Source organism: Triticum urartu, chromosome 5A, assembly GCF_056163025.1.
Source record: "Triticum urartu cultivar PI428250 chromosome 5A, HENAU_Tu73, whole genome shotgun sequence".
Classification (NCBI taxonomy): Eukaryota; Viridiplantae; Streptophyta; class Magnoliopsida; order Poales; family Poaceae; genus Triticum; species Triticum urartu.
Window position 1 is genome coordinate 647,114,165 of NC_141877.1, and position 25,817 is coordinate 647,139,981.

General features: G+C 44.3%; 3 protein-coding genes across 3 annotated transcripts; 2 read left to right on the forward strand and 1 right to left on the reverse strand.

Annotated features, from left to right (window-relative positions):
• The first annotated feature begins 8,603 nt into the window (after positions 1-8,603).
• Positions 8,604-10,154, forward strand: LOC125522812 (aspartic proteinase nepenthesin-1-like). Its single transcript, XM_048687843.2, has one exon. It carries the CDS (start codon positions 8,625-8,627, stop codon positions 9,984-9,986), a length of 1,362 nt encoding a protein of 453 aa, XP_048543800.2. The 5' UTR covers positions 8,604-8,624; the 3' UTR covers positions 9,987-10,154.
• Positions 10,155-10,906: 752 nt separating this feature from the next.
• Positions 10,907-11,284, forward strand: LOC147973731 (uncharacterized). The gene has a single exon (XM_087524771.1). It carries the CDS (start codon positions 10,907-10,909, stop codon positions 11,282-11,284), a length of 378 nt encoding a protein of 125 aa, XP_087380897.1.
• A 3,621-nt stretch (positions 11,285-14,905) lies between these two features.
• Positions 14,906-22,117, reverse strand: LOC125530875 (putative aconitate hydratase, cytoplasmic). Its single transcript, XM_087522223.1, has 20 exons — positions 21,809-22,117; positions 21,594-21,701; positions 21,027-21,187; positions 20,448-20,540; positions 19,374-19,559; positions 19,129-19,290; positions 18,821-18,965; positions 18,594-18,736; positions 18,461-18,517; positions 18,285-18,364; positions 18,133-18,208; positions 17,653-17,838; positions 17,333-17,400; positions 17,133-17,251; positions 16,934-17,055; positions 16,466-16,564; positions 15,882-16,361; positions 15,663-15,761; positions 15,330-15,572; positions 14,906-15,238 (listed from the first exon to the last, which is right to left on the reverse strand). The coding sequence occupies exons 1-20, from the start codon at positions 22,095-22,097 to the stop codon at positions 15,167-15,169; spliced, it is 2,988 nt and encodes a 995-aa protein (XP_087378349.1). The 5' UTR covers positions 22,098-22,117; the 3' UTR covers positions 14,906-15,166.
• Positions 22,118-25,817: the final 3,700 nt, after the last annotated feature.

Below are 25,817 nucleotides of genomic sequence, written 5' to 3' on the forward strand. Positions count from 1 at the left end.
GAGGGTGTAGTCCAGAAAAGATATACTCAATACCGTAGTCATACAGGCTAGACTTCTAGGGTTTAGCCATTACGATCTCGTGGTAGATCAACTCTTGTAATACTCATATTCATCAAGATCAATCAAGCAGGAAGTAGGGTATTACCTCCATAGAGAGGGCCCGAACCTGGGTAAACATCGTGTCCCCTGTCTTCTGTTACCATCAACCTCAGACGCACAGTTCAGGACCCCCTACCGGAGATCCGCCGGTTTTGACACCGATAGCTGCCTCATCATCCCACCCTCCCCTCAACCTCCCCCCACCGTCGTGCTGGCCGACGCCTTGACCATCCCTCTAAGTCCCACACCACCGATGAACAACTCTGATGATCCCCTGCAACCCCAGCCCTATGATAGATAATGGGGTTGTGGCTCCCCCTAATAAGGTAGATAATGAGGCTATGGCTTCCCTCTAAGACAGATAGTGATGTTGCTTCTTCGACGAGGTACCCCCGAAAAGAAGGAAATAAGAAGAAAAGGTGACTAACACAACAGAAAAATTCATGTACCTGAGAAATAGCAAAATTGGACAAGCTTTCATGTTCGATCATACCTGGTGCTAAACCGCCGCCCTTGCTGAAACATAAACTCTCCACCCGTGTGCGAAGATATGGAATATGTTGCCAAAGAACAAGAAATGTGGAATAGATAAATGCACATCTTCTATGTCCCACTGATTTCCATCTCGATTATACTATAAACAAGTGAGTTGAGGAAGAAACATTAGATCTCAGCCACATATCTATCATTCATCAGTGGACCAGGTTGTTCGAATGTTGTGTCACACTAAATTCACATATATATTAATAAGTTTTAATCATCTTCACAACACTTTAGTTAGGAATCATTACACCTTAATTACAGTTCATTAGGAAACAAATCGTCACACCATATATCACGCATTATCTCCAGAACACCTTAATTAGGCATCATTGCACCTTAATTACACCTTCATTAGGCAATAAATTGTCACACCATATATCACGTAATAATTGAAAAAAACACATTAGCCAAAATCACGCACCGCACACTCCCACCATCATGCCCCTCCTCCAAAAATGCCTTTGCTCACGTGAAAAGAACAACGCACTGGACGCACGTCTGCGTCCATCGCTCCCATCCAACTCGAGCAACACCTGCCGGTGGCGCTCCTGTTTGCTCCGCCTGTGCAGATCCACTTGCTTCATCGGCGCCGGGTCGCCGAACGAGAACATCCCTACAACACCCACTATCATATGTGCTCAACACCAACGAATCCTCTGTCGGTCCCAATGTGATTTACAGCCAGTGCTATCATTTTCTATGGATGATCCCTCGCATAAACAGTCGCTATCTCCTTCTTCAGGGAACGACAATACAACTTATCCGGTATTTGGATGATAAGCACGCTGCTATTTCATCAATTTTCTGGAACATGCTAATTAGCTACATAATGTTTTATCTATTGTGAACGTCAGAATTATCTCAGTATTTTCTTAGAACGTAGACACTAGAAGCGTCCGGCTTGAAATTAATAAAGCCACTAGGCAGCATCCACAGATAGTTTAAACATACAGACCATACGGCAGGCCACATATCCCCGAATAGTCTAGGCTAAATAAAATCAGTTTCTAGCCACCATAGGAGGAGCTTAACATGCCCAAAAGACCAGCTAAACATCAAACAAGCTCGGCGCAAAAGTCTCAAACTGGCACATCTGTCTGTTGTGCCTTCACCATAGTCATCTTTATCTGCTCCATGATCCCGTCCATACGGTCCGCGCCACGTGTCTTCCCAGTGGTGCGCAAGTCTGTAGGAAAATGTGGCATTTGAAGATAATATCAGCTGGGTGAGTAGGGAACTTTTGTTCAATCGTAATTTTGTTCCAAACCGACCAAAAAGACCAAAGCAGCGCCCCTACGCATCTCCATACAATCCTAGCATTATCTCAGTATTTTGATTCCCTATTTTAGCTTTCCGTATGTAACCATAGTTTTCTTACAAAGCGGGGCGGAGGCTAAGGGTGGTATGCTCATCTGACTGGCCAGAAAAAGGCACAATACCTTGGAAAACAATGAAAAACCTGCCAAGTTAAGAAGGATGTGGCCACGTCATTTGTACCTTAATCCGAGGCTGTTGAGCGTGTGCCCTTTAAAGATGTCACAAATACATTGGCGAAAGGACAATCTTTACCAATGGAGCAGTCCTTTTTTCAATCTTCGAGCCGACTTTCGAAGGTAGAAGTCATGATTTAGACTTTGTAATACTCCTTCCGTTTTTATTTACTCCGCACATTAGCTTTGTCCTAAGTTAAACTTTATAAAGTTTGATCAAGTTTATCAAAAACCATCTAAACTTTCATAATAAAAATATATATGGTATGAAAATATATTGGATGGCGATTCCAGTGGTATCGATTTGGTATTGTGGATGTTAATAAATTTTTGTATAAACTTGGTCAAAATTTAAAAAGTTTGACTCGAGACAAAGATAATATGCAAAGTAAATAAAAATGAAGAGAGTATTTAGTAGTACATCACTTATTTATTTTTGCTGACAGTTTGCCTATTAACTAGGATGAACATGTTTCTTCTTCGTAAGGAATACATGCATGCTAATTATTCCCTCTGTTTTAAATATAAGTCTTTTTAGAGATTTCACTATGAACTACTCCCTCCGTTCCTAAATATTCGTCTTTCTAGACATTTTAAATGACTACTACATACGGATGTATGTAGACATATTTTAGAGTGTAGATTCACTCATTTTGCTCCGTATGTAGTCACTTGTTGAAATGCCTAGAAAGACAAGTATTTAGGAACGGAGGGAGTACATACGGAGCAAAATAGATGAATCTATGCTCTAAAATATGTCTATATGCATCCGTGTGGAGTTTGTAGTGAAATCTAAAAAATACTTATATTTACGAACGGAGGGAGTAGTTTTGTTAAACCGAGCAGCATGTCGCGCGATTAATACCTGAGATTCGGAGGTGGTGCGCATAAGAAGGCACTTAGAAAACCAGAAGACAAACACATAGGACGGTGGCAGCAGCGTCGGTGCTCACAAGAAGATGTACCATATACCTCGCAAAAGAAAAGGATGTCCCATATGAAGCGGGGGTGTGGGAACAATCATGTAGTTCATCACCACCAGGTAGTGCCGCCTCTTTTCTGCTGAAAAGACCGCAAACGTACGATGAAATCGACATGGAGACACACCAACAAAGTAGCACCACAGCAGACAGCGGCATCATCGTGAAATGGACGAGCACCGGCGTGCTCACCGCTCCTCACGCAGATAGGGATTCTCTAATAGTGTCATGCTCGACGGGCTTAAAGCCTAGACGCATGCATGTAGGCACCAAGTTCTGTGCCCTGCCGTGCCATCTTCATCTTCAGTAGGTAGGAAACGCTGGCGCACAAGCTAATGACGGAAACAAATAGCAGGCGTCGTGTTAAAAGAAAAAACCTAAAATCTAAAAAGTGCATACGCACTATTTAGTTGAATTGAGCGGCCGCGTCTCGCATGCATGTGGTTGTTAATTTTTTGTCTTCTAGTGCATGTGGTTGTTAGTATTAAATGTGTTCACACTAATAGCATATTCATTTCAGAGTTTTAAATTTTAAAAAGTCATATCTTTCAAACCGTGCGTCGGAATTCAAATCCGTTTTCACTGCTGGAACTCTTGCGACGAGATCTTTAAAACTAGATCCCGCATGAGTATGTTTCGACGAAATTTTTTTGATGCCAACTTTGATGCTATATAGTGCAACTTTAGTACTGTATTGTGTAACTTTAGTACTACATCGTGCAACTTTTTGCAAAACCAATTTTTGGATCTGCATAATTCAACTTCCTATGAGATTGCATTCTAGCAACCATGACAACTTTGATGTTTAGTTGACAGGACTATTGGCACACACATATACTCAGTTGGCGCGATAATGTAGTCTAGTTCACACATTGATATTTAGTTGACAGGACTATTTACACACACATATGCTTAGTTGGCGCGGCAATAGTTTAGTTGCACACATATTGATGTTTAATTGGCAAGACTATTGACACACACATATGCTCAGTTGGCACGGCAATGTAGTCTAGTTGCACAGACATTGATGTTTAGTTGGCATGACTATTTGGCACACACATATACTCAGTTGGCGCGGTAATGTAGTCTAGTTTCACACACATTAATGTTTAGTTGGGAGGACTATTTTGGCACACACATATGCTCAGTTGGCGCGACAATGTAGTTTAGTTGCACATACATTGATATTTAGTTGGCAGGAAGACTAGTTCGCCGAAACATGCCCATGTGAGATCTACTTTTGAAGAGCACGTCGCGAGGGTTTCAACAGTGAAAACGGATCTGAATTTCGACGCGCGGTTTAGAGAATATGTCTTTTATAATTTTGAAAAACAAAAATTGATGCAAAAGGATGAACATGAGGAAAATTAATGTTGTGGCATGCAGGCATCCATCACGTGAGAAGAGACCACACAGAATAATTAATTAACAGTGTCATTTTTAACATTTTTAGATTACACTAATTTTATCTTTTTAGTATGCGGTTGTCTAGTCCCTGGGACCAAGGAGACAGGCACTTACTTTATTTGGCCGGCCGCTAGCGAACGCTAGCTAGCGCCCGGCCGCCAGCTAGACCCGTCCAAGAAAAAAACAGAAACATTGTCCACGGCAGCCTGACGTTTGAGGTACGGCAGCTAGGGATCCATTTCCTGCTGCAACAGTTGAAGGTCATGCTATAGATAAGAGCATGGTTATATGATCTTGTCACATCATTTATAGCTAGCCTTATAACCAACATGTATAATAGGTGTGTATAAATCTGTATTATTTTGTTGATACATAGCTTACCTCTCTCACACACACAAAGTGTCTAGAAGCACGTCCTATAGGCGGCTGTTAGTGAGTAGTCCGCTTCTTTTCTTTTTCCTCCAACTCATCCAAAATATAATATTTAAAAGTCTTACAGCTCGCTTATGTTATCCTATTGTATACTTACTCTAATAGATTGATCATCCGAGGTTGTCGATCGTGGTCCCAGCACTGACCACCGTTCCTAAATATTTCCTTGTCAACGGTTCAAGCAGAACCTTGACAGTGATGTAATTAAGATGTGGTTCGCAAACCACATAGTGTATGTGGTAAGCAACCTCAAAACAAGACAGTGTCAAGAAAAAGTGTGTGGTTCAGCATGCAGGATAATATATCATCTACTCCTTCATTCCTAAATATTTGTCTTTCTAAAAATTTCAACAAATGACTACATACGAAGTAAAATGTATTAGAGTTGTGTCGAATATAGTGTACAAGGTAGGTTGCAGTTGGACTCTGAGTAGTATTATGTTTACATAGGATATGGAGTTGTGTCCTAATAGGACACTTGTATCCTAGGCCTCTCATATATAGGTGGGGGTAGACACACGATGTAACCTATGCCAACATAATAGCATAGGCGCGCAAGGGGAGCCGGCTGCGTGTGCCGGCGCCCGGGTGGCCAGGGTGCGGTATTGTGATGGTGTCATGGGGAGGAGCGCCCGTAGTCAAGCCCCGGGGATGTAGCCATATCGGTGAACCTCGTTAACAAATCTCGGTGTCGTGCTCGTGTGATTGCTTGATCCTCGGATGATCGACGAAGTGCCTCGGATTTATTCTAACAAAATGAGTGAATCTATACTTTAAAAATATATATATATATATATATATATATATATATATATATATATATATATACATTCATATGTGATAGTCTATTTGAAATCTCTAAAAAAACAAATATTTAGAAATGAAGGGAGTACAAGAGAGTGTTTACACATGCGGGGCTTTCCTTTTTATGTGCGAGAAGATGGTGCTAATCAGCTAATCCAATGTTAGATTTCCCTAATCATTGCATGAATCTCAACGCGAAGGCATCGTATGTCTCCGAGTATTGACCTAAAACATAAAAAAAATCAAATCATTCTGATTCGGACTCGCCGGTAGCCATAGTCGAGATCCGCAGCCAGCGACAAGGAAGTCAATGGACACAACAGAGTCATGTGCTCCTACCACCGGACTCCACATGGCACATATGCATGCATCCCTCTTTCCCGGCACGCTATGGCAAAGTGAGAATCACGTACCCCAACACAACCACAACAAAACAAGCATTCCAGTGAAATGTTACAAATGTGCATGAGTCATACCAATAAGCCTTGATGAATGCAATAACATTAACAACATAAAATGGGAGTATGTGAGTGGTGCAATGGCCACCAAGAAAAAGGGGAGCTCTTCCTCCTTGGCTTTCTTAAATAGAGCACACAAAAGATCCATCACGATGATCAAGGGCGGAGGCAAGACTGAGCCAGGCCCGGGCCGGCCTCACTGTATTGTAGCTACAAGCATTGAACAGTGTTGACGAAAGCCTGCCTGCAATCGTCGCACCCCAGGTCACAGCCCGGTGTGCCTGGGGCTTGTCTCCGCCCCTGATGGTGATGAAAATCATCGAGGACAAGGCATAACCCTACCAGAGCCCATGAGCATCTAGCAATGGTCTAAAACGAAGTTAGGCCTCAGCCTTTGATCTAAAGAAAACCTCCTTTTGACAAAAGCCATCTACCAATATTAAGTAGTAAAATTCCAGTGTTGAGTAAGGTTGGGAAAATATTGGTAGATGGCTTGTCTATATCAAGTCCAACCAGTTTTTATAGGTTCACGAGTTGACTGCAGAAGTTAGGCCTCAGCCTTTGATCTAAAGAAAAGCAGGAGTCAGGCTGCCCGAGGCCATCGGAAATCAGAAGTTAATGAGTGAGAAAGATATAATGAAGGAAGAAGGACCGTGGCGCAAAGAGCTTATAATATGGGAAGGAGTGGGCATGCACGGATTAATATAGGAAAGAAATATGAAGGCATGGAAGGAGCGCGACATCTACTACACGGCTTATATTGGAAGCAAAAAAAAATGGAGTATCCCTCCCAAAGATATATTAAGGAAGGAAGAAGGACCGTGGCGTGAAGAGATTACGTAATACTCCCTCCATTCCACAATGTAGTGCTTTCTCTATCCACGTGCTTTAACTTTGACCGTAAATTTAACTACCAAGACCGATTGCGGCGGGAGCAAAAATTATATCAGTGAATTCGTATTTGAAAGAAGTTTTCAATTATATAATTTTTTCTTCCGCCGCAGTTGGTTTCGTTGGTTAAATTTATGATCAAAGTTGGACCTCGGGAAGCGCGGGCGCACTATATTATGAAATGGAGGGAGTATAGAAAAGACTGATGATATGAGTTGTAAATTCCCAAAACATATGTCGCAAAAAAAGAGTGGTAAATTGTTTTTTAGTATGTAACACGCATATTCTTTATGCCATGTCTCTACTTAATCCTTCCTAAATTATGAACGGTTTTGTACAACTTGGATGTAGTCACCAAAATCAAATGCCCAAATGTTTCAGTTTGTGATGTTAAGATTCACAAAAGATGAATATACGAGTATACTATATTTAGACGGATGTGTCATTGGCGGTGGGATCCGCCATGCCTCCATGGCCACACGAAGAGGAGTGATTTTTTTTTTAAAAAGAAAAAATCGACAATATGATGTGTTGTGCATATGAACACTAAAAATATATGTTTACCACATTGATGTTAACCAGTTAATATATTTATGCACCCGTTACAACACATGGGCCATTTTTCTACAAGTGGTAAAAAACGTTTCACACAGGGCAATTCCCCAACTGGGCCGGCTCATGCAGTAGGACCTCCTATACTGTGTTTTGCGCGCTGGGAGAAGACGCAGCGCGACCGTTTGAGTCGGTCCATGTCCGGGCGGCCTGTTTTTTTATTTTGTTTTTTCTGCTTTCTTTCTTTCTACTTTAAATAATTTCGGACTACAAAAAAGTTCCCAAATTAAAATAAATTGGAATTCTGAAATATATTTTTTAATAAATCATAAAATATTTGTGTATTAAAGAAACGTTCACGGTTTTATAAAAAAAACTGTTTTCTTATTCAAAAAATGTTTGAAACTTTGAACAAAAATGTTCGAGAAATCAAAAAATGTTCATGATTTTTTCAAAAGGTCATGTATGAAAAAATGTTAATGAAATTGAACAAATTTTTTTAAAAAATGTTCATGATGTCACAAAATTGAGAGTGGTGTTGTATCTCGGTGATACAGCAAAAATGACCACGGTTTCAAATATGTTCACGAGTTTATAAAATATTCATGAATTTGAAAAATATTCTTGATTTTTGAAAATGATCAAATGTTTGTAGAAGTTTTCATGAATTTGAAAAATGACCACGATTTCAAATATGTTCACAAGTTTAGAAAATGTTCATGATTTCACAAAATTGAGAGTGGTGTTGTATCTCGGTGATACAACAAAATGTGATCATGACCATTAAAGATTATGATTTTTTTTCTCCCGTTGCAACGCACGGGCTCTTTTGCTAGTAAAAGAAAATAGAAAGTGGCATGGATAATTATGTGGTTATATACGTTTTGATGGATCTTTTTGCAAAGTTGACTTGCACGCCGTCGCTATATAACTCCAACTCAACAACATCCAGTGTGAGCGTGTGCACGATGAAGGACATGATAGCGTTGCAGCTTTTACCCGGCGTTCTCTTCCTAACGGTCTTGCTAGCCTCGTCGGCGACCGGCCACGCGGCGGCGTCCCTGCGCCTCGACCTCACGCACGTCGACAGCGGCCGCGGCTTCACCAAGCACCAGCTGCTTCGCCGGATGGCCGCTCGGTCACGTGCCCGCATAGACAGCCGGCGGTCACCACCCGGCCGTGGCGCCAACGCCCATGCGGTGACGGCGCCCGCGGCCCGCGGCACCGTTGGCAAAGAGGACTTTAACTCCGAGTACCTCATCCACTTTGGCATCGGCACGCCGCGCCCGCAGCATGTGGCGCTGACGCTCGACACCGGCAGCGACCTCATCTGGACGCAGTGCTTCTGCCAGGTCTGCTTCCCACAGCCGTTCCCGGAGCTGGATACCTCCGCCTCCGGCACAGCCCGCGGCGTCTCCTGCCTCGACCCCCTCTGCGTGCAGGGGGGCTTCTCGCTCTCCGGGTGCGCCGTCGGCGACAACTCCTGCGTCTACACCGACTCGTACGGCGACAACTCGATCACGACGGGGAGAATGTACCAAGACACCTTCACCTTCCAGCAGGCGGCCAACGGCAAGGTCGCGGTCGTGCCCAACCTCCGGTTTGGTTGTGGCATGTTCAACACCGGGACCTTTGGATCAAACGAGTCCGGCATCGCCGGCTTCGGCCGGGGGGTGTTGTCTCTGCCGTCACAACTCAAGGTCGGCAGGTTCTCCCACTGCTTCACCACCATCGTGGAGTCCAGGCCCAGCCCCGTGTTCCTGGGCACGCCGGACAACCTCGAAGCGCAGGCCACGGGACCTATCCAATCCACCCAGCTGGTGCGGAACCCCAAATCCAATCACTACTACCTTTCGCTCAAAGGCATCACCGTCGGCAAGACGCGGCTGCCCTTTGACGCGTCGGCGTTCGCGCTCAAGGGCGACGGCTCCGGCGGGACGATCATCGACTCCGGCTCGGCCCTGACGAGCTTCCCGGAGGCCGTGTACCGGAGCCTCGTGGAGGCGTTCGAGTCGCAGGTGCCGCTGCCAGTCAACAAAAACAACACCGCCGAGCACGTTGGCTTGTTGTGCTTCACCGTCTCGCCGAAGAAGAAGGAGACCGCGATGCCGAAGCTGATCCTCCACCTGGAGGGCGCGGACTGGGACCTCCCACGGGAGAACTACGTGATGTACACCGAGGAGGACGGGCTGTGCGTGGTGGTAAATTCGGCGGGCGAGGACAGCAGGTCGCTCATAGGCAACTTCCAGCAGCAGAACACGCACGTCGTCTACGACCTGGAGCACAATATGCTGCTCTTCGTGCCCGCGCGCTGCGACAAGCTCCTGTGATACGGATACGTCAACGTACGTGTGTATTGTGTATCGTTCTACGTATGTATGTACGTATGTACTGGTCACATACGTTTACCGGCACTAAGAACGCGTGAAAAGGAACAACCGTTCTCTACGTACCAGTGCTAAATAAACAAGCTAAGAAACTAAGCTAGTGTTTGTTTATACCTGGTCTGATATGACATAGTTGTAGACATATCCACATGCGATAGATTTCTGGTACATGTTTCTACTTGTACTGAATGTCGAGTGCGCCAACACGATTTTCTCTTGATAATGCGACAGAATGTCTACAACAGAAGATATAGACAACCTAATCATTAGTGGTTCGAAACATAAAGAAACACACAATGATAAGCTTACAAACACACTGAAAACTCGGTACCATGCAAGCGGCAATGCTACACCTACGTAAACATCAAACATAAATTAATGTAATAGTTTAGATGGCCTTTTTCTGTTGGAGGAAATCAGGGGAGGAGAACCCACCCAGTTGAAATCGGGGGTGGAGAGATTAGTTAGAGCATCTCCAAGAGTGGCCGCAAAAACCGCGTGCGCGGTAAAATGCGACTTTAGCGCGCGCGAGACGGTTTCGCGTGCTCCAGCTGAGGCAGGAAACTCAAGCGCGCGCGTGGAAGAAAGCGGGAGGTCGCGCGCTAGATTTGGCGCGCCTATAAATTGCTGCGCCCGCCACACGGCCTCCCATCGCTATCCACATCGCCACGCGCTCTCGCTTCCCTGCCCCGCCGCCGGGGATCTTCGGACTACCGCGCGTCCGCGAGCGCCCCTCCGCGTCTTCTACGCTGAGATTCGGTCCGGCAACGTCCGCCTCGGCCTCCGCACGTTCGAGATTGCGCACGAGGCCGCCCGCGCGTACGACGCGGGCGGCGTGGCGCCTCGGGAGGCCTCGCCCACAAATGAACTTTCAGGACGTCTGGACGTGCGAGCAGGCGCGGGCCATCGCCCCTCCGCCGCGGCTAATAACTGACACCGACCGCCAGGAACACTGTCGGCGGCAGCGCCGCCTACTCATCGCCAAGGCGGACGAGCGAGCCATGGCGGAGTGGCGCCAGCGCCACCCGGAGGACGGCGCCAACGAGAACGTCTTCTGGGCAAAGAGGAGGACAAGGCAACGTGCGGAATGGGCGGACAGGCGTCGTCGGAAGGCACTCGCAATATCACAGTGCGATCTGGGAGCGGCATCATTCTTCTCTAGCGACGATGAGTGGTGGCAAGACGCGTGGCTTGATACGTCGGACGACACAAGCGAGGAGGGGGACAACGACTTGGAGTAGTTTCTAGTTGCACCGTAGTTTTTACCTCGGATTAATGTCTTTTTTTACCTATCTATGCTAGATGAACTATCTATGTATCGGTTTTTTTATCTATGTATCGTTTTTTTTATCTATGTCTACAGTTTTTTATTTGTTTTGAGTGTATAGCGCAGTTTTATTTTTTGCAGCGCCTGCCGGAGTGAACGCTTTTTTATTGCGCGGCTATTGAAGATGCTCTTAGGCAAGTTACGTAGGAGTATGTAGATTTTCTGTCACCCATGCCAGAAGATAAAACCTCCATGCCATTATATGGAACAAGGAGATGTGAAAAGAGCATGAAATGCGGAATAAAAAAAGTCAGACGTCCATGTCGCACTCCCAGCCCCACTGAATTTGAGACACTCCTATGTGGCGAGCAAAAGGTGATTAGGACGGTGGCAGGATCAAGTTCACAAGGATATGTACCAGCTGGCCATGTGGAGAACAATCATCTCGTTTCCCACCGGATAGTGCCTCTTTTCCATTGAAAAGACTGCAAACATATCACAAAATCGACACGAGACACACCGAGCACGGCAACAGCAACAGCGTCGCGAAATGGACGAGCACCGGTGTACTCATTGCTCACTGAGCAAACATGAAAACCACATTATCTTATAGCATCATTGTCCACGGATAGGGATAGGCCGGCTAGGCTTAAAGCCTAGGTGCAGGCACTAAGTTCTGTGCCCAATGTGCCATTGACGGTGCCTTTGCCATCTTCAGAGGTTGTTGATGCAGCACAAGCAGGAGAGTGCGAAAAGAAGATGAGCAGCGGTCTACTAAACATCTGCCCTTCTTGTATCCGAATGTGAGGTCGAATCTGATCCTAAATTTAGCACATTTAGCACACAAGTAGTACATTCCCTTATGGTACACTACAAATCCTTTGGGTTATTTTACAGATACTACCCTGATTTTTCTTGTCCTTCTGGATGAGAAGTATTACTAGTTTCAGATTCACTCTATCGGTATTCGGTGATCAGTAGGCAATGGTCAATTGTGCGACGGACTAAATGGCTACCAGCAGTGGCAGAGCTTCATGGGGGCCAAAGGGGGCCATTGTCCCCCCTACTCTAGAAAAAATCTTGAGTGTATCCCTAAAAATTTCTAAGAAATCATGCGTTCGCCCCCTCAACAATCTTTATCAAACCCCGCCACTGGTTACCAGGGCATGTAGGTTGAAGAGCCACCAGACTACCCGAGAACACACAAAGAGGTAAGAATCATCAACTCAACAAGCCCTTTTTCTTTTGATAAAAGAATGGCTCTCCCCTTCTGATTTTTATTAAGAAAACCCAACCAGACCGAGTGATGTTACAGAGTTCAAAACGCACACCAACGCAGCAGACCTATCTACTAGGACCTGAAACACCCCTCCATCCTTCACATCAGAGGGTAGAGCAGCCCAGAATAAGGCAGAAATCCCCACTAGAGCAAGTTTTTTATCTTCTTTTCGAAATGTTTTTATCCAGGGCCCTAGGAACTCCTCAATAGATACAGGAGTTTTCCTCAGCCCAAATGCACATTGCAACAAGCTCCAGAATCAACTCAACGAGCCTGAACCAACGGAGCTCTTTTGCTTCCATTAACTAAGCCAGCATGGCAGCGCAGCCGCAGGACGAGACACTGCAGCCACCGCTGGTGGGCTGTTGGGCTCTCACACGACCATGCATTTGGTTAGATAGACTGTGGGACAAGAGAAAATGGAGATTATAATCCAAAAGACAGTGTGACTTTAACTTTCCCCAGCTCGCGACTGCATTCCACACAGTTACCAGCAGTTAAACCTATAGTCTGAAGCAGAGCTAGGAAACGATGACACGCAAGCTAATACAAATAACATCATCGAGATGGAAGGGAAAAACATAACAAACTCAACTATCGTTATTGTACATGCTACTGTAGTAGCTAACAATCAAAAAAAAAATCAATGAAAGTAAGACCCTTGCAACAACTCTATTAGATGTGTCATATGTGGCAGATCGCCATAATAACAGCTAGTATAAAAATTAACACGCAAAAATGCACTCTAGCAGAGTCCGACATATGCACTGTGATTGCCATAATTTATGAAGCTCGCTCCAAAAACGAGACCTCAGTGCCTCAAAATATGGAGGCTGTGGAGGCCAACCACCCTCGTAGTCCTAGACCTTTTGTATTAATACATTAACTGAAAGGTATTTATGCATCCAACATTCGTCAAATCCGGGAAGGAGGTTCATCTATCAAACTCCACCTGCTCAAATCTGCATTCTTGCTTTTAAGAGCCTGGCATGTGCAGGCCAACTTTCTAATAATCGTTCTTACAACCAGCACCGGGATTTGCTGAATCTAGTCGGAAAATACGAAGGAGAACCTGCTCACGCCACCCCCCTAAATCTCACCATTCAAGGTTCATCCAAAGCCGTCAGTAATTAGTATCTCTTTGATTTTCTTCTGTGTATAATTACGACAGTCAACCCGTATATAATTAGTATTTCGCATTCAAGTGGGTTCTGCTCATGTCAGCATTAAATGATGAATCCTGCGCTTATCTGAAATCTCCTGCCAACCCACCACGCATATATAATGCCTCAATCAACCTGTCTTGATTAATAGCCAGATTAATAACGCAGATCATATGCAAATGCTAATTTGTCGCCTCGTTTTTCTCTAATTAAGGATCAGACAACTAATTAATCCAAAAACACTTTCACTTTGGTCTCTAAACCGATTTTTTAAGCCAAAACTATTTAGTCGCTTCAATTTTCTCAAATTAAGGACCATACGACTAATTACATCTGAAATACATGCACTAATTAATAACCTCCTTTTTGCTCTAATTAAGGATCAGACGACTAATATATCCGAAGTACTTCGCTTTTCTTTTTGAGTCGGAACATTTTGAGCCGAAATACTTGCACTGGTTAATCGCCTCATCTTTATCTAATTAAGAATTAGGTGACTAATACATTCGAAATGCTTTTACTTTGCTTTTTGAACCAAAACGTTTTTAGCCCAAACACCTGCACTAATTAATCGTCTCATTTTCGCTATAATTAAGGATCAGGACTAACACATTCGAATCTTTCACTTTGCTTTTGAACTGAAATGTTTTTAGGCCGAAATACTTACACTAATTAATCACCTCGTTTGTTATAGTCGTGTGTTGTGTTTTCTTTCTTTAATTGATCGGCATGCAATGGATTGGTCATTAGTCGAGGATTAACCCCGTAAAACAGGATATTTATTCATCTCACACACACAGTTCACATACAAAAAAGCACGTCAGCGCATTTACAGAAACATTGAAGAACCTGGCCAACTTTCATTACTATGCATGACCGAACTCCTCTTCTAATCTGCACCAGAATGTCACCTCCGCAGAGAGCAAGGCCGTATACAGGGCGTATTAGCCATCAAAGTTTCTTTACTGATTTCATAAATGAAACTCCACTACCTTAATCACACATCTTAAAGACATCCTGCACCGTCAAGATACAAGGGGCGCGCGCCGCCCGGAGCCAAAAGTGCGCTTCCGAATCTAGTCATCAATCCCAGAATGATACGTCTACTGTTCATGGAATTAAAACAATAGACGTATCAAAAAACAACCAGAAGTAAGAAAACAATGTGCACATTCCTTCGGCTGATTCCACTTCAGTGTTCATAGACCGTTACAATATGCAAAAGCATCTCATCAGTTGTGAGGCATATTATTAACATAGTGCCTTCAAACAAAAACCTAGCGTGTTACGCGCTCAAAATTTCCGAGTTCTCTGCAGACATCTCAGATGTTATTTGAGGGGGTACTCCTCAAACAGGACTTGCTAAACAAACTGTTTACAACAATTACAATTTGCCTCGTCGTCGCAATCATCTCTATTGCTCGGCTGCGATCTTTCTGATGACATATGGTAGAATACCACCATGGGTGTAGTAAGCAAGCTCCACCTGAATGGAAATCGACAATTTGAACATCAGAAATCACCATTGATAGTCAACACTCGCCTAGACAAAATGCTCAGGAAAGAATTGTCTGTACCTCAGTGTCAAAGCGGAGTGTGCACGTGAACGACTTGCCGTTGTCGGTTGTGACCGTAACATCTTGGCCAGGCTTGATTTCATTCACATCAGTCGGAAGCTGGATGGTGTAGCGCTCATGGCCTGTTAAGCCAAGAGTGTCGGCATCCTCCCCAGCCTTGAAGCATAGAGGGACGATGCCCATTCCAGCGAGATTGCTACGGTGAATCCTCTCAAAACTCTTGGCTATCACAGCCTTCACTCCCTGCAGTCACAAAGTCAAAGCACCACACCCATTAGTGACAGCTAGTGTCATGGTGTAAGCAAAGAAACAACAGGTGGGAAGCATAGTTACCTGAAGCATTGGACCCTTCGCAGCCCAATCCCTTGAGCTTCCACTGCCATACTCAGCACCAGCCAGGATGATAGTGTCATGCCCTTCGTTCTTGTATTTCTGTCAAAAACAAACACAAAAAATGAAAATCGTTCAATGAGATTTGAATGCTTTCTAAGTAGGAGTATGTTGCATCACTGAAAACCAAAATTTGGATTCTATGAAGTTCTAGTGCATTACCATAGCAGCATCAAAAACAGCAAGCTTCTCCCCTGATGGTACATGGATGGTTTGGGGGCCAACCTCTCCCTTCAAGAACTTGTTCACAATACGAATGTTGGCAAAAGTTCCCCTAGCCATGATCTCATCGTTCCCTCGTCGGCTGCCATATGAGTTGAAGTCCTTCCTTTCAACATTGCGCTCCTTTAGATATTTGGCAGCTGGGCTGTCTGGGTGGATGCTTCCAGCTGGCGATATGTGATCAGTTGTGATACTGTCACCGAAGTTGAGAAGACAGTACGCATCCTTCACAGGCCGTGCGCCAGGAGGGGTCATTGTCATATCCTTGAAATAAGGAGGCTCATGGATGTATGTTGATTTTGGATCCCATGGGTAGAGAGTGCTTGCTGATACTGGCAGCTCATTCCACATAGGATTTCCTTTGGTGATTGCCTCATATGTGCCCTTGAACATGTCTGGGAGCACACTCGCCTTAACAACCTAGAAGAATTAACAGCACAGATATGAGGAATATCTCAAATCTAATATGGTCTCAAAGAGTACATGGAGATAAATATAACAAAAGTAAAAGTTGCAGTACCAACCTCAGCAATCTCATCAGTGGTAGGCCAAATATCCCTGAAGTAAACCTCCTTCCCATCCTTTGAGATGCCTACTGGTTCTTTCTCAAAATCAATATTAACCTGCAGCACATGGTCCACAGTTCAGAAAGGAAAATCACAAGAATAAGGAGGGCGAAGTTTTAACTTGTTAGCTTAGTAGAACTGCACCTTGCTTCCGCTAGTGAATTGTTAGAAAATCACAAGAATATTTAGGCAGAAGGTTTAACTAGTTAGCTTAGATCAGGGCTTAATCAATTCTACTGGTTAATCCAAGTAGTAGCAGTTAGCTTAGTAGGTAACAGCCCTCCTCTCACCCAGAAATTGTATTGGTGAGTCCAAGTAGTAGCATTACATAAATGACAGCAATCTTTCTTTGTTGCGGTACTTCCACAGTTTAGTTTGAAATAATATGCAGAGGTTTCAACATTGGAAAACTGCATGTTCTCTTACCGTGCCAGCGAGGGCATAGGCCACAACCAATGGAGGAGATGCGAGATAATTTGCTCGGGTCAATGCGTGTACACGGCCTTCGAAATTCCTGTTCCCAGACAACACAGCAGCAGCGACAACATCTGAAAGATAAAAAAGTGAGTAAAATGCACTTTTTCACAACTTTCAATCCTTTCTCAACCAGCAATGTCAATCTCACCATTGTCAGTAATTGCAGCAGCTACGGATTCATCAAGATCTCCAGAGTTTCCTATGCAGGTTGTACACCCATAGCCAACAATATTGAAGCCAAGCTGGTTAAGATACTTCTGCAGACCGCTGCAAAGGAAAATGAAGAAAAAAAATTAACCAAGGATCCCCAAAAAAAGGGAACTTTTAGTCTGGAGAAGCAAGAGGCACCTCTTGTCCAAGTACTTCTTCACAACACCAGAACCTGGCGCAAGACTTGTCTTAATCCATGGTTTCACCTAATTAATACAAACGGTGTTAAACTAGAGCAAAAGTTGGCAACCTTAAATTAACAGAACATAGGCAGAGAAAGGAGCACTAAATCATACACTTAACTTGTAATAAGAGAAAAAGGCTGCAACAATTTCAAACATTTTAACAGCAGCATTTGCACACGAGGGTACAAATTACCAACATGATGGAGTTCCTCAATTGAAATTTAACTATAAGCAGAAATCAGAATACATAAAGTTGAGGACAGTGAGACAAACCTCCAGGCCTAGGTCACAAGCCTTTTTGGCAACCAAAGCAGCTCCCAGCATTACATTAGGATTTGATGTGTTGGTGCAACTGGTGATAGCCGCAATTACAACATCACCATGCTTTATCTTTGCTGGCGTCCCACGGAACGAAAACTCAGCAACTTTAGCCTGCGATTCCTTGGGGACAGCAAAACCCTGCACAGAAACAGTGTAGTGAGCATAAGAGAAGGGAAGGGGGAAATTAAAAAGGTACAGGAAATTTGCAGCTATGGACTATTTGCACATGTATTTTCGGAAATATTATAGAAGTATGGAATCCAAATCATCTAATCAACATTGTTTTTCCGACAATCATCTAATCAACATTGTATTTTCATAGGATGTCAAAGAATGATAACCATCCATCTAATCAATAAATAAACAAGATTATGGCAAATAACACAGGAATACCAGTAGAGTATTGCCGTAATATACAGAGCAAATTCTTACCTTGAACCCTACTTTGTTGTCCAGGCAAGAAAGCCAATCTGACTGCATGTTCTTCAATGTCACTCTATCATGAGGCCTGTTGAGTATATCTTTCATTAGTCATGAATGAGGCTACGCATATGCCAAGGATAGGAATTCTCCAGGTACATTACCGTTTTGGTCCGGACAGACATGGTTCCACCTCATCCAAGTCAAGTTCCAGATAAGATGAATACACTCTTTCAGCTTGAACCTACATCAAGGGAGAAGCATCATCAGTATTATAAATAACTAAAATATATATTAACACACACCAAACAACTTATAATAAGATTAAGTATGAAATCACCTGCTTGTAGTCGACGAACATATTATTGGCGCGCAGGTAAGTCTCTATCATGGCCACCTAAAGAATGTGACTGTCAAAACTAGATGCGTGTGCAGTTAAGATGCAAATCAAAATGCAACAGCCTATAACATACAGTTTCATCACTTCTGCCAGTTAGCTTCAGGTAGTCCAATGTCTTGGCATCAACTGGGAAGAAACCCATAGTTGCACCATATTCTGGTGCCATGTTTGCAATAGTAGCCCTATCAGCAAGTGATAGTTCACCCATACCTCCCCCTGAAAATTGTGTAGTGTGTAACATTAGAGAAGCTTGTAAAAGAAAGCGGTGTGAATTACAAAGCAATGGCATATGAGGGGTACCATAAAATTCAACAAACTTCCCAACAACACCATGTTTCCTAAGCATTTGAGTTACTGTTAGAACCAAGTCTGTGGCCGTAACTCCATTCCTCAGCTTCCCTGATAACTTGAAACCAACAACTGCTGGCAAGACCATGCTCATTGGCTGCAGAACAGACCACAATCAATTCAGAAAATTGGCATAAACGGATGATCCCAGCACACCACCCCTCTTTTTCATGCCAGACAGGCCACAAACATAAATCATAAATCATTGCAGGCATAGCATCAGAGATAAGAAACTTGTTATCAGCAGATATTAACTTCACCTGCCCAAGCATTGTAGCTTCTGCCTCTATACCACCAACTCCCCATCCAGCAACACCAAGACCATCTATCATAGTTGTGTGTGAATCTGTGCCGACAACACTATCAGGGTAAAGTATCCCACCATTGTTGAAGACAACCCTGGCCAGATATTCAAGATTCACCTAGAAACGGAATTGTTAGTGTTTACTAACGGAAGTAACTTAAATGATTATTTGAGAACAAAATAGTTGTTCTATTGAAATACCTGGTGAACAATTCCAGATCCAGGAGGAACAACAAGCATGTTATTGAATGCAGTGGAACCCCATTTCAAAAATCCAAACCGCTCCTTGTTACGGCTGAACTCAAGCTCCATATTTGCCTGAACAGCATTCTCCGATCTTGCCACATCAACTTGTACTGAATGATCCACAACAAGGTCTACAGGTACCTGAAAAAATATACATGCAGCAATATAAGCAAAAGCACAAAGACACGAGCATAAAACTGGCATGCTAAAGCTACCCTTGGGGGTCAGTTGACAAAGAGAGCAGTTGTAGGCTGCACTAGCACCCACTTTTGAGGGGAAAAGGCTACATGGATTATCTTTTGAAACCCTTTAATCAACTATAGTTCATAGGATTAAGAAGTTGCAAGCATATCATTCAAACCCTAACTGTAATAAATGTCATAATTTGACTAACTGGAATTAGATGATATGCTAAGGTGCTAACCTCAATATTTAAGACTAAATGGTCATACATTCACACTTAAAACATCAATAATTAATGATATAATCTGTGTTCAATAAAGCATATAAGTTCGGAATAGAAACACAATCATGCATTCTACCTTAGTGTTTATTAAACAAGATAAGATAAAAGGCTGTTAGTTAAGATAATAATCTGTGTTCAATAAAGCATATACGTTCGGAATAGAAACACTCAAACACAATCATGCATTCTACCTTAGTGTTTATTAAACAAGATAAGATGAAAGGCTGTTAGTTAAGATAACAAGGATGAAGGCCCAAAGAGATGCTATGAGAAATCAAGAACAGTGTAAATGGCAAAACATCATAGGCATGTTAGAAAACAGAATTTCTCAATCAATGCAGCAGTTCTTACAACATATATATGATCAGTTAAGTAACTTGGTTATCAATTGTAGCACAACATAAGCATGTTCACTTGATGATTCTTTTGTCACATCACATATCAAAATGTGGCATACTGAAGGATAAGTCACACAGTACACCAAACAAGAATGTCGAATATATTTCCAAGAAGTTATTAAGAAAGGAGATAGTAAATGTAGCCACACTGGTAAATAAACTCACCAGAGGATTAATTTTGTTGGGGTCACTGCCAAGTTTGCTCATAGCATCCCTCATACAAGCAAGATCAACAACTGCTGGGACACCAGTGAAATCCTATAAAGAGACAAATGATGAAGTGAATAAACTGAAGATTTCAGAAAGAAGAGCAAGGATCCACATCATCAAACATCTCAGCAGAAACGTATCAGAAAAAAATAAGCAATGTATCCAGCTTACAGTACCACTTGCCAGATTAAAATAGAAGTGTTGACTTTTATAATTGTCACTGGAAGAAGAATATGTGATGACGGTGCAGCTAATCTTATACAGAAACCTATCACCTACTGGTGCATGATTTCTATCTTTAAAAATCCAGGTGACAGCAGCAATCATACATCACATACATAATGGGAAATAAGACATGGTGATTGGGGAACTACACTTTCGTGAAAGGATAGGAAAGGGGACCTCCATTTCCAATATTCCTACCATCAAAAGCTATTGACTCGAATCTTTCCAAGTCACATTTATTCTTTCCACGGCAACTGGACAACTTGGAACAAAAAAAGTGGAGACGATGGCAGGAATCAGGATCAATACCTGGAGGAGGACTCGGGCTGGCTTGAACGGGATTTCGACTTGCTTGGTGGCACTGTTCTCCCAGTCTAGGATCTTCTCAACGTCCTTCCCCGTGACCTGGAACTCGTCGCAGTTTCTGATTGCCGACTCGAGCAGAATCCTTATCGAGTAGGGTAGCCGATCTGATAAATAAAAAAGTGATGGGTCAAATCATCGGTAATTCACATAATTCGGCGATATAAAAAAACTGACTAGAAAACAACGCATCCAGAGGCCAATTCCACCGTCAGAATTGACAATTCGCTCCATGGGAACACGTGGAGCAGCCAAAATTCACCAACATTATAGACTATCCAACAAGGAGCAGATCAGAGACTACTACGCATCGCTGGAGAACCAAACAATCCACCCACTCCGACTCGCAACAAGCGGCAACAGAGAGACCGAAAGGGACCAAATCGTCGCCCAGGCCCCGATCAGATTCTCAATTCACCCAACACACGGCACGGGCTAGGAATCAGACCGCATAGGACGCATACCACGCCACAATAGCAGACGAAAATGGTGGGGAACTGGGAAACAACTCACCAATCCGCGGATCGGCGAGCGCAGGTAGGCTGTAGTACTTGCCGAAGTCGGCTCCCCCTCCCGGCTTGGCGAGGCTCGTGAGGATTTCATCGTACGAGTTCTTCGTCGCTGCGAAACAAACGAACAAACAGAAGGATGCCCCGTTAGCGAGAGGAGAGGGCGAGACGCCGAGACGCGACGCGACGATCCGTTTCGAGGTGGCGGGGGGTCCTTACCGGCGGAGGCGAATCGGCGCTCGAAGACGGCGGCGGCGGAGGACGAGGAGCGGGCGGCGGCGCGGCGGCCACCGAAGAGGCGGCCCGCTAGGCCCGACGCGAAGGCCCCGCGCGGGCCCTGTCCGCCGCGGGCTGCGTGGAGCGGGGACGGGGCGGGCGCGGAGGGGCAGGGGGCGGGCTCCGCGGCGGCGGGCCTGGAGATCGCGGCCGCGGCGGCGGCGGTGGCGCGCGCGGAGCCGGGCCCCGCGGCGGAGCGGGAGAGGAGGAGGGAGCTGGCGAGGGGAGGCATGGCGGATCGGAAGGGGGGGAGGGGGAAAGAGGATGGTCAGAGGGGGGCGGATGGGCGTGGGTTATATAGGCCGCCGTGAATTTTGGGGACGGGGACGCGTGGTTGGCAGGCGCGGGCGCGGTAGGGTTGGGTCGGGTCGCTGCCGAGGCGAGACGATTTGGATCGACGAGGGAGGGGCGCCGCCGCGGTGGGGGCAGCGGATGTCTTTTCTTTTCTTTCTTTCTTTCTTGGAGCCGGGGCAAACCACCGATAACAAATGGGCCGGGAGTATCGGGACCGGCGGGGAGGGCCCGCGTGGCAGCGGCGGGTTCAGCTTTTTTTGGAAAGGAAATGAATGGGGAATCATGCACCTGTCTCGGGTTTGATTGAGCTGGTGGTTATCGCTAAGGCCACCCGCGCTGCTGCTTACCGGTTCACAACAGTTTTCTTTTTCAGATCCTAAAAAAAAAACAGTTTTCTTTTTCTTTTGAGAACCGCCCTTAAGACTTTTTATCAAGCTTCATAGGTGTTTGTGTATGTGTTTTTTGAGAGGGGGGGGGGGGTGTATAATCTTTGGTGTGTTTGATTGGCGTCTTTTTTGTTTTCACCATGGGAATGCTGAATTTGTTGTGGAAATCGTATATTCATGTCCACGGCCCACCTATCGGGCAAGGTTGTTATTCTTCTGTCTCACATATGCTTTGTGGGCGGTTGATTTAATCTTAAAACCTACAATTCCTGATTTTATCATACACGTTGATTTGTTGAGCGCATTTAAGACTCGCTTGCGTCCTTCATTAATTATGGTTATAAGTGCTACTCCATCCGTGAGCAGCAATACAAGTTATTCAAAAAATACAAATACAAATCAAGTTCCATACAAAAAGGTTCTTATTCTCCTGGCTTACTGATACGTCTGTGGTTTATTGGTTTATATGCTTAGAATGTATCATTCTCAATTTCTCATACATGTTGATTTGTCGAGTGCGCTTATATATGCCTAGCTTGTGTCGTTCATATTCAAGGGTTACAACCATGAATGAACAATTACAAGCACAAAATCAAAGTTGCTGGTTGCATGGTTGTAGTGGAGTTGGTTGCACGAAGCTATGATCATTTCGAAGGCATCAGTGTTGGACGGGTATTACACTCTTGCTTGTAACGTGGGGTTGATTTGAAAATGCATCCTGCGGTGCTCGAGAGCTGGAATTCAACCATATGTACAACCGTAAAAACGGAGTTCTTTGAGCAACAAATATATGGAGAGTGGCGTTTTGGCACACGGGGCGCGCGCTCCTAGTTTTTTAAATGTGTTTTAAACGTATTTTGAAATGTCAAAAAATTCTAAACAAAATTTTGGTGCGTACATCTCAATATTGTACATGCTCATGAAGTCGTTTCGTAAAAAACCGACAAGGTATGTTTCGAGTGTGAAAAAGACAAAATCTAGTGTTAAAAAATGCTTTTCATAAGACATCCTTTTGTCTTTTCTACATAAGCCACAAAAAATACCGGTTTTTCTCGGAAACTTGACATGCACACATGTAATGTCGATATGCATGCACCAAATTTTTGTTTGCAATTTTTTCGGTGACAAGAGCGCGCGCTCCCATGTGCCAAAGCGAATTTCTGAAATAGATGTTCTTATTTACCCTAAGTAATAACAAGAAGCACAGCCCCTGCAAAAAAACAAGAAGCACAGAATATGTAAATGGAAGACAAAGGGGAAACATTAATTTATTAGAGAAAAAGATCCCATGTGTTTGATCTATCTTGGTGCAATAGAAAGGCGTGTGCAGGCAAATAATTGCTTTGTCGTCCCACGTAGCAAGCTTCGTGGCACCTTCTATCTTCCCTCTTTCTACTGTCTTGCTTGGAATATTCAATCATTCGCTTGAACTTGTGGGACGTTAAATTATTGCTCCATGCTTCTTTTTTGACCAGTAGGAACACTGCCATGAAAAAATGTACGGGTTCACCCGCAAAAATAAAAAATTGTATGGGTTAATCATACTCTTTTAACCCTAATGTTAGCACGTGTATGTCACCGGCACCTGTTCATCTGTTGCGCGAAGTGACATCGAGCAAAACGGAGAACAATAGCAAATGGGCGTTGAAACTTGGAGTGATGCAGGAGAAAATATGTGACCATGAGAACATGCACAGTACTACTTGGATGGTTCATTGCTTTATTTATTATTATAATTTCTTCTATGCATTATTTGTCCTTGGAGGCAAATGAGAAGTGGCTTTTGGACTCGGATTGCAAAATAACAAAACGGGGAGAGGGCAAAGCTCGGTTGGCTTCCCCCTCCCTCACACGTCCCAATTGTATCGTCAGGTTGTCTCTGCCCTTTCATTCCCTTGATGGATTGATGGGCTAGTTTAGCGGTCAAGGTCAACCACCATACGTCGCAATCTCCAGACCAGATCCAATGAAACATGCGCACTCTACAAATTTGCGTGCAAAGCACAAACTAGCTATAGAGTCTTCTACGACATCGCCGTCCTGAAAGAAAAAATGAATCATCTGCCACTCCATTAACTGTCACTATATCAAAAATACAAACTATAAATATATAGCGCGCGTCAGCATAATCATTCAAACACCGCCTCACGCCCCATCGCCAAAATGGCGCTTCCCGCATATTGTGTAGTGAGAGGGACTATTTTTTTTCTCGTTGTCGCCTTCCTTGTCGTCATATTGACGCTCTTTTTTTCCTCGCCATTGTCGCCCTCTCAATTCTTCCTTAGCTCTAGTGCAGCTATCTATGTTCCTCTATCAAAAATCGAGTGACCATCCCTGCAAAAAAAATGAAATCGAGTGACGGAGGAAAGATCGGCTAGGACCGATGAATGTGTACCGAGCAAGATAGGGTTATCACTCAGGAGGTGTTTGGTTCATATGATGATAAGGCAAACGGTAATGAAATCAAAATAGCACGCTGGTAATGAAAATGGAATGTGAAAAACTCAATTTTGTTTGTTTTGCCATTGCAACGGTATGCAATATTGGGTTCACACCTTGAGGAAGATTTTATCTAAACAATGGCCATGCGTCACCAGAAACACTGTTCGAATCCAAATCCAAAAGGATGTGCAGCCGCTGGTGCTCTTGCGCTACAGTCGATTGCGACTCGCTGCTCTGTGCAACGTACTGCCACCCCACAGCCGTCACGTCGTCCTTCGGGACCGCCTCCACAGACGGCTCGTCGGCTAGGTTGAGCGACACCACCAGTTAGAGCCGCTTGGTCGCGTTGGCCGCTCTCGGCTCTCGCATCCCACGGGAATCCCCGCACCTCCGCCTCCCGCCACCCGGCCTGTGCCAGAGATTAGATTGATGAGACAAGAAAGAACGGCATGGATGGCCCTGGTATCGTTAATTGTTTCCGGTGGGGTTTGAGCGGTATCAGCCGTGAGTAGTGATGTAATTGGATTACATGGGAAGGGATTACAACCCATGTGAACCAAACAGGAATAACGCTTCCAAGTTACGGTGTAATCTGGTTAGGGGCAAAAATTGACGAACAGAACACCTCCTTGGTGTGAGGCCAACCGCGAAGCGGGAGAGAATAAAATGAGGTAGCGGGTTTGTGCTTCATGGACGGTCAAGCCGAGTGGGAGCACTCTCCCCGTAAGGTGCATATGGAAGAGTGGTTTTGTTGCCATGCAGTGTTTGTTAGCTAGAGATTCATGCCATGTTTTTTAGTTTTGTCCAATGTATCATGTTTAAGAGTATAA